Consider the following 12,349-nt stretch of genomic DNA (forward strand, 5'->3'; position numbering starts at 1 on the left):
ATATTTGTAAAATAATAAACCATTTTGAAGATTTTTGTGAATAATTATGATTTATAAATAATAATTATAAGAAGAAAGTAATAGTGTCAAGTTTTTTATTATAATAATCCACAAACAAGCTACCAGAATTGTAATGCTATTTTTAAGCCTTTGCATAAGAATGGGACATTGATCCTTTTTTACCTAACTTTTCATATACTTACTATAGATCTAAATTTATTATAAAACACATCTAATTAAATACTTAAAACTGACAAATTAAATCATTATTGAATAATATCTAGAAAAAAGTAGACTATTGATCAGATAAACTATTGGATCAGATAAACTTTCCAGTTATATTAATATTTTATTTCAGCTACAAGATGCGAGATTAATATCAAAGTATTACTTATAAATTAATTTTAGCAACTGGGATATAATTTTGCAAGTTGTAACCGTCTGCCACGTAATATCATAATTATACCGAGATATTTTTGCAAAATGCCACGTGGCAGAAAGGCCTATCCTCACTCTCTTTGAATATCAACTGTCCAACAAAATCAGGAACAGTAATTGCGAGTGAGAGAGGAGAAATTATGCTGTCAGCAGCTAACAATCCGTCGCTCTCTTCCCGCGTTTGCTTCTTCAGATTCGGAGAGCTGAATCTCAGCTCACGATTGAATCTCCGTCGCCGACGAGCTGCCGATCGGTGCTGCAAAGCGTCTCTCATTACGAATTCCGATTCATTCGAGGTCGGGAGGCTGATTGGCAGTTACGGATTTATGAACATTACTAGGTTTGAATTCGTTTTCTTCTTGTGTTTTTTTCACGATCCTGTGCGTAGCTAAGTGTTAGAGAAGACTGCGAATGATGACTTAAATCAGTAATTCATGTTTTTGCAGTTACTCGGGGCCGCAATCGGGGACGGATATGGAGTATGTGGCTGGAGATATTGGGAGATTGAGAGCTCAGGATGTTGGGGAAGGAAGTGTGAAAATTAGGTGCGCATGTGCAGTTGCTCACATATATGCGTGTGTGTTGTCTCTTGTGTGAGTTTCCTGTGGGATTGAGATGTGATATTTAGTGTGGAATTGAAGGAAGCTTAGTGAATTAAATGAGTTTAAGGAGTAATATTTGAGTTGGTTCGCAATTAATCTTACATTATATCACACACATTGTGTCTGTGTCCGTAATGTGGATTGGAATGGGATATTTAGCTTGAAATTTAAGAAATATTAGTGAATTAATGGAGTTTTATGTAGTAATTGTTGACTTGGTTCGGCCTTAGCCATATGCTATATTGTTGATTGTACTTATACATTGTGTGTGTGAGTATGTGCGTGTTTAATGTGAAATTTACGAATAGGAGGTATATAAGTAGTGTTTCGTGACTTGGGTTTCCGTTATCGGGTGTGCTGCTTATATTATACGTGGCAGCTACTTTGCAGATTGTATGACGGAAGAATAGCTCGAGGTCCACAGCGAGGTAGCTCCGTTATTTTTAAGGTGAATATTGATGCATTCATGTGCTATATGTTCGAAAGATTTTATGTTGTACATATAGATTTCGAATATGCCAAGATTGTAGTTGGAGAGCCAGATAAACTTGCTGTCTTGTTTGTAATGTTCTCTTCACTGAAGCCTAATGAACCTTCTATGTTTTTTGTTGTATTACTATCCTAATTGGACTTACAATGTCATGAAGGTCTACCCTGGTCAGCAAGTTGGAGGCTTCGAAGCTGATTTGATGGCTGCGAATGAGCTCAGTGCACATGCTTCCCTTCAAGTATTTTGTCTGACTCCTATATTTGACCGTATGTCTATGCTTATTGTTTACACGCCTTCATTTTATAATATGAAATGCTCATTGTTGTAGAGCAATTCAAAATCCATAGCCTGCTCGAATATTCAGGTACTTATTGGAGGATTTGAGACGAAAACTGGTGAGCAGGTATGAATCATCAATGCTAAAATGTCTATGCTGAAAGTTAAAATTTCGGGTACTTACTAAAGGAAAATATAACATTTTTTTGTCTGCAGTGGCTTGCTTTTCGGAATGATGGAAAGTACACTGCTGCTGGCTATGCACAAGTTGTGAGTGAAAAGATGACAAAATATAGTGATGTTGGAGGGCAGGCATTTTGGAATCCGTTCGAGAAAAGTGAAACTATAAAGAGGAGAAGATACTTCATTACAAAACTCCTTCAGGGAGTAATTCGTGGCTTAGCTTACATGCATGACCACGAGAGGTTGCATCAAAGTCTTGGACCTTCTTCTGTTGCTCTTAAGTATGCCTCTTAAAGATCTCTGAAAAACAAAATCATGTTTATTTCTTTCTAAAGTTCCTTGTCTGTTTAACAATTTGAAATAATTGTCTTTTGCAAATTTCAGTACAATTGCAGAGAAAGATGCTGCTTATCTGGTTCCAAGGCTTAGGGACCTTGCCTTTTCGGTTGATATAAGGTATGGCCTAAGGGGGCGTTTACTTTGAGGATTAGCGTAGATAATTGTTTGCTAAAATGGATTGGAACTTCAGGATATCTTGAGACCCTTGATAATTTCTATCGTGTGAGCTAATTTTTCTTGATTCATATCCTATTTAAAAGGTAGGATTCAACCAATTCCAATAATGAGTATAAAAATGCTCAACCAAGTACTTTCAATCATGAAGAATTAACGTTCCCTAACAATATATGGTTCATCATCAGCTTATGAATATTAAAGGTAACATGAAAGTAGGTGAAACCCTCATATATTTAGACTCATCAATTTTATGTAATACTTATGATTTTCTGTTGAATCTGAATTCTGCTACTCTCAAACCTCGAGTAGTTGGACGTTGGATTTATTTGGGTATGGTCCTATTGACGATGGACAATATCATAGGCTTGCTCAAGAGGCTGAGTGGAGCTGTATAGTAGTAATGTCATTTACTCTTCAGTTACAAAAGAATGAAACTGCTCGCCGGTATGGCTTGGATTTGAAAGCATAAGACATCCTCTTAAACTAATTGAAAATTTTGATGGCTTTTAAGATTTTCTGAGCTAAATGGAAATTCAAATCCACTATCGGAAGGGCTCTGGCGAAGAGCATCTGCTGCTGGTGCTTCCACTCCTATGGAGAAACGAGCATTTGGAATTGCAGATGATATGTATGTTGAACGATTCCGCTTTCTATTTCAATTAAATCTCGTAACTTATTTTTATTTTTGTTTCTTTGTATTTGTGGCTCTGGACAGATATGAAGCTGGTCTTCTATTTGCCTATCTATCTTTCATACCATTTTGTGCGGCAGGAGTGATGGACAGTCTTTCATTGCGAGTGAGTCACACGTGCATCTTAGTTTGTTTGATTGTAATGCGTAGTACACATTTGTTTTTAATAAACTATGTCTGCTATCATAAACGCTTCTGATCAATTATTTGTTGAATCATCAGAGGCTTTTCGAGAATACCTTCCAACTCGATATCCAAGCAATGCGAGAGTAAGTTGTCTGTTACTTGGTACTATTGGAATGATACATTTTCATGCAAAGCATGTCAACTCTCAAATGTCTATACAGAGTTTCTAACCACTGAACATTTCTCGAGGATCATAGTTTATTTGCATGCATCGTGGCAGATACTGTTTGGCTGATGATCGTCTTGTGGAAGCTGTTAAATTTCTAGATCTCGGGGATGGTGCAGGATGGGAGTTACTTCAGGTTGTTACTTCCTTGTACAGCATCTATTTCAGTTTCTTTTTTTGGGAGCTCGATTTCCGCAAATGACAAAAGCTTTGTTATCTGTCATGTTGATTGTCAACCTTCGCCCTTTTAGCTACATTTCTTGTATGCTCGTGTAACTCTCCCTCTTCGCACACTGATCTACTGGCCATTTTCCTGATGTCTTTTCGCTGATATTCGCCCGTTGCTTGTTTTCTCAGGCTATGTTGAACCGTGATTATCGACAAAGGCCTATTGCAGAAGCTGTTTTGAACCATAGATTTCTGGCTGGAGCTTTCCTCTAACTTGTAGCCTAGGTAACATTATTTTCTAAATACAATTCGAAATTTTCTGTTAGCAATGCTATTTTTATGGAGTTTGAAACAAAGAACTACAAATATGTCAGGTTGTTGCAGAATGTAGCTAAATTTGCCTTCTCTTCACGACTAGAGCTTGATCCGCTTGTGTCATTTTTGGGTCGAGCACATCACACATACTTTTCTCGTCTCGTGACTGGGCCGAGCACATCGCACATACTTCTCGTCTCGTGATTGGGCCGAGCACATCGCACATACTTTTCTCGTCTCGTGATTGGGCCGAGCACATCGCACATACTTTTCTCGTCTCGTGATTGGACCGAGCACATCGCACATACTTTTCTCGTCTCGTGGTTGGGTTGTCATACATATTTTCATATTTTCTAAGATCATCACTAGTGGACTACCTTCACCATTTACTCCTCGTTCCTCATCAAGCATGTCGTACATGATTTGGATAATATGATGTATATTTGATGACCTTACTGTGACGTGAAGTGCATTGTATTGCAAAAATAAATAACTCGAATTTTCACAAATATATCAGGAATTAATAAATAAGGTACTTACAAATTATTTAATCAAGCACGATAAAAATTCGATAAGTTGCAACAGATTTTACTATTTAGCTTATTCACTTCTAGCAACTCCAAGGGGAGAGGGTAAATAAAAAGGGTATATCATGTTTATACCTTCTCAAAAAGTGCAATATACTTTTTCAAAAAGCAATCAACTCTAAGGGCACGTTTTGTAGATGGGAATAAGTGTGACTTTGATAGTGAATCCCGATTTTCTCATCGTTTTGTAGCTTTGTTAACTAATTACGCTGATCCGGGAGAAATACAATTTTATATAGTTTAATTTACTGTGGGACCAAAAGAAAATATATTTAACTAGTGCCTCGATAGTCCAACTATCAATTTTCCAAATATTAGGGCATTTATATTTCATCTTGGTGTAGAAGACACCCACAGCGGACGTTGAGGATCCTACCCATCAAAATATAAACACCGGCCGGAGTCAATATCTGGTAATTTTGCTCATACTCCGGCTTGGCGTAAGTACGCGGCACACCGCTCCACCCAACTAATAGGACCAAAAAAATAAGTGAATGCAAATGTTATACCAAAACCAAACTATGGAATAAGAATAGCCTCACCTTGACTACCACCATTCAAGCGTATAGCAGCGTTGATGCGTCTTGGTCCAGCCATGAGTACAGAGCTTCAACTTGTGTCTCCACAAAACAATAGTGAATTTAATGCTGGGTGCATAAAAAGGATCAACCTTTTATATAAAGTTTTATTTTAATTTGTGATCCGCGTCATAGCCACATGGCCCAGATGTAAGTGAGAAATTTAACTTTTTTCGCCAAAGAAAGTGGCGCCCAAAGATGGTGCCTACAATTGTGATATTTTTTTTTCCTGGGAGAAAGCAAAAAAGGTGAAAAAATTACCGCCAAAACACCCACAAACGTGTGAGTCAATATTTTAATTTTTATGCCTAAAAACAGTGGGCCCAACTAAAAGCCTACAAAACATGTGGCTAGATGATGTAATCCGTTTCGCTATATCCTAATGTATATAAAGTTGGGACATATCCAAACCCGCCTACAAAACTGCCCTAAAGATAAAAGGTATATTGAAGAGGTATATGGGCAATTCATTCTCTGTTCAAATGTTTCTTTTTCCAAATATAAAGCAAATGATATAAAGTAGTATCAAACAAATATTTAAAACATTAAAAACCCTAAACTAATCAAATATAAACGCCAAACGCATCAAGTAAAATCCATCCACAAATTTAAAAAAATATATTAAACTATACTCTAAACATAACATATTAAATACTAAACAACATATTTAGCAAATGATATAAAGTATTAAACAAATATTTAAACTATTAAAAACTCTCTAAACTAAAAAGATATAAAGGCCGATGAAAAGAATGTCGCATGTTCTACAGAACCGCAATCTTCAAGCCAAGAACCGAAGCACTACCCCAATCTCTTAAACACATGTCTCTTTCTCCTATCTTCTTTTCTAGATTTTGTTGTTGGTAGAATTAATTTCATAAAACTAACAATCAATTTCAGAAAATTCAATATATGCTCAATTTTATTGTAAATATTTTGCTGCTTCTCATCTGCCGCCAAGCACATAACTGATTTTTTCCATTTTACCTTCTCCGGAGAGGTAAAGATACCTCCTCAAAATGAGAAAAGGTATAATACCTTCCCATTTACCTCTCCCCCCTAGAGTATATTTTTTCATCAAAAAGAGGCAAATTTGGCAGTTATCACATTTTACCTTCTCATTTACCTTCTCCCTTGGAGTTGCTCTTACAAATGAAATAAGTCACTCGAGTTTTGAATTCATCGTAAAACCGTCGTGAGAAATAATTTGATATTTTAAGTATTTTATATTTAAAATTGATTTATAAATATGAAGTAGTGTAAAATATATAATATACTTGCTACATATTTACTCTTCCACAATAATTTAGAAATGTATTAAGCTTTCAAAGTTAATAGTATCTGTAGATTTTGAATAAGTGACTTTTTTTTATTGGATATATACATAATTATCTCCCAATCAATTTGGAAATCACGAGTGAGTTTACCACTTAAATCTTTAACTCCAACTTTGATTAATTATTTCTTTAAAATAATAATTTAGTATAAAAGATAAAATAACTAATAGTAAAATTTATTAAAATAAAATTAATCTGGTTCGATTTTATGTTCGGGGCATCATGTATCCATATTAGTATTTGTAGCCGGGAAAGTGGTGTAGGAGATCCGCTCCGATTTGTAATATTGATTTATTTTCGATAATCGAATTCGAATAGATCACACACCTGATTTGCGCATGTAGTTGGTTGACTATTCACTCAAAAAATTTGTCAAGAATATAATACGAAAAGGCGAGTATCGACTACGCTGAAGAAGGTTCGAAATCGATAGAGGGATTTATTCCCTTTTGCAATCCGAGTTTTTATATCGTATCAGCCAAGGAAAATTGATTCTTTCTGGTCCCCTTTCCGCGTTGATTAAAGGTTGGAACTTTGATTTTTGTTGAATCCTACAGTTTCGATCTTCCCTTTGCACTCAAAATTGCTCTTATAATTCGATAGAGCGTTTGCTGATATGGTAGATGTAACTTTTGCAACTTTTTTAATTTTTGTGCTGTGTAAATTTGTTATGCTATTTTTTTTGTGGAGAGCTGCTCTACTGATTTTGCTGATTTCTTTCATGTTCGATGCTTGTTATCGTATTTTTGAATTTGTGTTTGATGAGTCTCGGCAAGCTTTGTTGGACGAGTATACTTTGAATTGGTCGGATTTGGAGGAATTTATGTGTTTAAAAATCAATTTGAGCTTTGATATGATCGTTGTTTATGTTTGTTTTTTGTTCAATGAGATTTGTGTTTCTTGAGGTGGCTGAAAGGAAAAGGGGTAATGTGAAGGAGTTTGCATACCACCTGTTATATAGGATGTGCTGTGGTATTTCATCCTCTAGCTTTTGTTTTCTGATTGGGTACGTGATACCATAATATCGACACGAATGGATAGATCAGCCGTTAAGAATTTAGACAGACTAGCTATGCAAAAATGCAAGATTGATTATTAAGTTATTCGGTTTGTGCTGTTTCACATTGAAGTTGTTTGGTGATCTAGTCGAAACGGCCAGTTGTTGCAAAAGGCATCAATTTGCGTTAGTGTTTGTGTTCAGGTTCTTCTAGTTGTTAAGAAACTCCATAAGTTAACATCTCATTGGGTGAAATAATAGCCTTTTTTCAGAATACCTGACTTAGATGGCGAGTCCTGCTTAATTGATGATTGCTAGGATAACATAACATATGGGTGCAGCATAGTTTTTACCCATTTGGATTTTGGCATGGTTGAAGACGTTTTATAACTGAAAGTTTGGAAAAGTAATTTCATATCCATTTGGATGATGTGGCGCAATCCACGATCTGAAGGGCTCCTTGGCCAATTCACGAGCCTCATTCCTTTGTGTGCTGCCTGTTGCGCCACATAAGATGGTGGCGTGACCTCGCTTTATTGTCATTTTTGCGCTAAGGCTGGCTGGTTGTGGCATGCTTCCTACACAGCTATTTACACAGTAGCTTTTACAGAAGCTTGGCACATATGTTGTGGTTAATGCTGTCCGCGCACAATTTTTTTGCCACATTCTACAAGCTGAGAAATATGTACTACACCACCTTAATCTCATGATTCTAAAATCCCACTGGAAGAATTTATTGTAATGACCATGATTTTCTTCTCCTGAGTGGCATAAACAGCATGGGGGTGGCTGAGCACAGGAGGGATCTGTCTCTGTGTGTGTGTTTGTGAGAGAGACAGTATGTGTTTCTTTTGTTTAAAGATTGTGCGAGGGTCAAGGGGCATGTATTATATGTATTTTGAGACAGAGATAAAACTCTTTTGCAAAACATGGATATAAAGTTCTGCATTTAGAGTCAGTGTTTCGCATAATTTCCAGTAGCTTACATTAGACTTGATTCACTCATTTTTTCTTTTCTCTGCATGCATATTCACTCAAGGCTGCATGGCTGATGTAATTAATGTTGCCTAAATGGATGAGATCGTTGGCTTGTGGAGTTTCTGCATACATAAAAAATTTTCTGGGGATTGATGCCATATTATTCAATGGTAAACATCAAAGTTCACCGCGGTCCAGTTATAGCTTATAGGCCAATACAGCCATCTGACTTGGTGATTCTAGAGAGAACTCATGGCGAACTGTTTCCGATAAGGTTAGAACAATTTCTGGTTGCTAAAATAATAGCTCAGTTTTTTCCCTCCTTTTCTTTTTATTAAACCATCTCATGCTCCTCCAGGTATGAAACTGAATTCTTCCAGAATGTTGTCAATGGCCAAGATATTGTGTCGTGGGGAGCTGTTGATCGAAGTCGCCCCGATGAACAGAGTGACGAACTTGTTGGATTTGTTACTGTAAGAATTATTCCAGCCAAAGACAGTGAGGTGAGCCTTGGTGGAATTGATTATCATTAGATGCTTAGCTATACAAGTAACTATGACAATGTAGGTTCTGTACAAATTGATCTTTTATCTTTACCTAAACACTAAACAACAATCCTGCGTATGAGAATTCATCCCTCCTTGAAAACCTTACTTCCAGTAAAGCTGAAGTTTGTTTTGCACTGATAAGGTGTTCCCCTATTTCAATCGAGCTCACTTTTCATGCAGATAGAAGATTTATTGAGCTTTGATGCATCAAGAACCGACCAAACATTAGTATACATCCTAACATTGGGAGTCATCGATTCGTACCGGAATCTGGGAATTGGTAAATTGTGGTTTTTTCACTGTTTTCTTATGTAATAAGTACGGCTCTTTTGCTCAACTCTATGTTATCTGATTTTCAGCCAGTTCATTAATCCATGAGGTCACAAAGTATGCATCAAATCTTTCAAGTTGCCGTGCTGTTTATCTACACGTGATTTCATACAATAACCCAGCCATACATTTGTACAAGAAGATGTCCTTTCAGTGTGTAAGACGGCTGTACAATTTTTATTACATCAATGGACAGCATTTTGATTCCTATCTGTTTGTCTACTACGTGAATGGCGGTCGATCTCCCTGCTCTCCGTTGTAAGTGAAACACTCCTCCTCTATCAATAATTTGCAAAAAAGTTTCTTTGAGTACCCATTGTTCATATATTCATGCTTCTCATTTTCAGTTCATCAACCGGTTTTTATGTTACTGTGTTAATCAGAAACTTAGGCTTCGTAGTAGAATGTGACTCTTGGAGAAGGTCTCGACAGCCATCCTTAGCTATAAGTGGTTAAAGATAAGGAATCATGCATCACAGCAACTTGATTCAGTCCAATGGTCCATAATCTCATAGATGCATTTAGTTTCTGTTTGTCGTCTGAGGTCTAGAAAACGAGACCCTCATTCTTGTCGATAGAGATAAATGCCAATTTTGTAGTGAGTTATGAAAGAAAGAAAATGGAAATTTGAAATATTTCTACCTGACCTTACCATGGCAGATTAATTTGGCGAAAACATTTTCCTTCATTATATGTTATCAATGTTATCTTAGTATTTCCTAACTTAATAATCCTAATTTGCACGAACGAAGCTGTACTTATTGCAAGTAACTCTGTGTTGCATCTTGCAGAGAGCTTGTCACATTGTTTGTCACTTATGCAAGGAGTGGATTCAAATCACTGGCTGCAAAGCTGTGGAAAAACGACGAGAGGAAGATCTCCAAGTGGCCCAAGTATAAAGAATCGGGTTACCTTCTTCCTACAGTTCAGTCCAAAAGAATCCTCACCAATGAGGGCTCTGGGTGCCAGTTTGTCTGAATCCATTGACTGAGACAATGGGTACTTAAGAACCCGTCTCATATTCCTTTGTCTGCATAATAACTTAATTATAAACAATGTTGTATTGTTAAAAGTCTCGGCTATGTGTCTCGTTGGCACACGTGTGGGAGTATTGTATGTGCGGATGGATACCGTGTATTTTCTTGAAATGAGTATAGATGGGTATATTTCTAACTAGATGTGGCTTCTCATCATGCATCTGTAACATAATTTTGCATATTTGTTTGGAGGTTTGAATGCTAGAAAATGGCAAGCTTTACTTGGAGGTTTGAAATTGGTAGTTTGATCTTCTACTGTGAAATTTGCTGTTATTCTTTATAATCGGTTGTTTGTTTCTTTTGCTAAAAGTGACTTATAAAAAGAATTGATTGTGTTAAAATTATTTGTTATAACTAATAGAGTGAACTACAAAAATAGTCCCTTTACTATGCATTTATCTCGGCAATGAACCCTGGACTTTAATAATATCCTCAGACAATCCTGGACTAAGCGTTTATCTCGAAAATGGTCCATTTTCACTGATTCGTGATGAAAATACCTTTTTAGGGGGTTTTGGAGGGTTTGGGCAATTTGGTATTTTTACATTTTAAATTTGATATTATTTCAATTATGTACTAAATCCGATATTATTTCAAAATTATCATTCTTTTTCTCTTTTGTCATCCTTCACTTTGTTTCTTTTATTTCAATATTAGATTTAATTTTATAGAGTGAACTACAAAATTAGTCCATGGACTAAGCGTTTATCTCGAAAATGGTCATTTTTCACTGTTTCGTGACGAAAATACCCTTTTGGAAGGTTTTGGGGGTTTGGGCAATTTGGTCTTTTTACATTTTAAATCTGATATTATTTCAATGATGTACTAAATTTGATATTATTTCAAAATTATCATTCTTCTTCCCTTTTTCCATCCTTCACTTTGTTTCTTTATTTCAATATTAGATTTAATTTTATAAAATTAAATTTTAAATTTCGATTTAAATATCAATAAATTTTTGTAATTATTAAAATTACTATTAAATAACAAATTAATAGTTTTAATCAATATTTGATAGTGTCTAATATTTAATCAATAAGGTACGACGACACCTTAGTTTTAATCATAAATAGATCATATAACACAATTTATTTCGAAATAAATATGCATCTAATGTAAGACTAATATACTTTTCGTTTATTAATTTGAAAACAATCAAAATTAACTAGAAAATTTCAACAAAAATTCTCCTGCATCAAATTTTTAGCAGTATCAAATTTTTAGCCAACTTCATAATATTTTTAGTCAAATTCTCCTATACATTAGATGCATATTTATTTCGGAATAAATCGTGTTATATGATCTATTTATGATTAAAACTATTAAATATTGATTAAAACTAAGACGCCATCGTACCTTATTGATTAAATATTAGACACTATCAAATATTGATTAAAACTATTACTTTGTTATTTAATAGTAATTTTAATAATTAAAAAAATTATTGATATTTAAAAATCGAAATTTAAAATTTAATTTTATAAAATTAAATCTAATATTGAAATAAAGAAACAAAGTGAAAGATGGAAAAAGGGAAGAAGAATGATAATTTTGAAATAATATCAAATTTTGTACATCACTGAAATAATATCAGATTTAAAATGTAAAAGGACCAAATTGCCCAAACCCCCAAAACCTTCTAAAAGGGTATTTTCGTCACGAAACAGTAAAAAATGACCATTTTCGAGATAAACGCTTAGTCCAGAGTTGTCTGGGGATATTTTTAAAGTCCAGGGTTCATTGGCGAGATAAACGCATAGTTCAGGGACTAATTTTGTAGTTCACTCAATTTTATAAAATAAAATTTTAAATTTCAATTTTTAAATATCAATAATTTTTATAATTATTAAAATTACTATTAAATAACAAATAATAGTTTTAATCAATATTTGATAGTGTCTAATATTTAATCAATAAGGTACGACG

At 34.9% G+C, this 12,349-nt stretch overlaps 2 protein-coding genes across 3 annotated transcripts; both read left to right on the top strand.

Annotated features, from left to right (window-relative positions):
- The first annotated feature begins 540 nt into the window (after positions 1-540).
- LOC125185693 (Protein kinase superfamily protein) lies at positions 541-4,498 on the top strand. Of its 2 annotated transcripts, none has more exons than XR_016135182.1 (13): positions 541-778; positions 885-983; positions 1,431-1,488; positions 1,688-1,768; positions 1,859-1,933; positions 2,023-2,270; positions 2,374-2,445; positions 3,017-3,133; positions 3,221-3,302; positions 3,419-3,465; positions 3,603-3,810; positions 3,906-4,001; positions 4,091-4,498. XR_016135182.1 is itself a non-coding variant. In XM_048082272.2 (13 exons), exons 1-12 carry the CDS (start codon positions 579-581, stop codon positions 3,987-3,989), a joined length of 1,245 nt encoding a protein of 414 aa, XP_047938229.1. In that variant the 5' UTR covers positions 541-578; the 3' UTR covers positions 3,990-4,001; positions 4,091-4,498. The 2 variants fall into 2 exon arrangements, 1 of the variants encoding a protein (XP_047938229.1); XM_048082272.2 differs by having other exon boundaries at positions 3,603-3,684.
- Positions 4,499-6,783: 2,285 nt separating this feature from the next.
- On the top strand, positions 6,784-10,562 carry LOC148933724 (Acyl-CoA N-acyltransferases (NAT) superfamily protein). Its single transcript, XM_089067341.1, has 6 exons — positions 6,784-7,058; positions 8,570-8,782; positions 8,867-9,011; positions 9,237-9,336; positions 9,416-9,644; positions 10,178-10,562. Exons 2-6 carry the CDS (start codon positions 8,661-8,663, stop codon positions 10,362-10,364), a joined length of 783 nt encoding a protein of 260 aa, XP_088923467.1. The 5' UTR covers positions 6,784-7,058; positions 8,570-8,660; the 3' UTR covers positions 10,365-10,562.
- Positions 10,563-12,349: the final 1,787 nt, after the last annotated feature.

The sequence above is a fragment of the Salvia hispanica genome, chromosome 1, assembly GCF_029641045.1.
Source record: "Salvia hispanica isolate PSC_SH4W2 chromosome 1, Shi_PSC_v1, whole genome shotgun sequence".
In the NCBI taxonomy this organism is placed as follows: Eukaryota; Viridiplantae; Streptophyta; class Magnoliopsida; order Lamiales; family Lamiaceae; genus Salvia; species Salvia hispanica.

What these genes read in the sequence shown, in the direction of transcription:
- LOC125185693 (XM_048082272.2), top strand. Translation starts at nt 579, where the DNA reads ATGCTGTCAGCAGCTAACAATCCGTCGCTCTCTTCCCGCGTTTGCTTC. An exon ending in AGACGAAAACTGGTGAGCAG is followed by an intron (nt 1,934 to 2,022) that starts GTATGAATCATC and finishes TTTTGTCTGCAG; the next exon opens with TGGCTTGCTTTTCGGAATGA. An exon ending in CCTTCTTCTGTTGCTCTTAA is followed by an intron (nt 2,271 to 2,373) that starts GTATGCCTCTTA and finishes TGCAAATTTCAG; the next exon opens with TACAATTGCAGAGAAAGATG.
- LOC148933724 (XM_089067341.1), top strand. Translation starts at nt 8,661, where the DNA reads ATGCCATATTATTCAATGGTAAACATCAAAGTTCACCGCGGTCCAGTT. An exon ending in GTACCGGAATCTGGGAATTG is followed by an intron (nt 9,337 to 9,415) that starts GTAAATTGTGGT and finishes TCTGATTTTCAG; the next exon opens with CCAGTTCATTAATCCATGAG. An exon ending in CGATCTCCCTGCTCTCCGTT is followed by an intron (nt 9,645 to 10,177) that starts GTAAGTGAAACA and finishes TGCATCTTGCAG; the next exon opens with AGAGCTTGTCACATTGTTTG.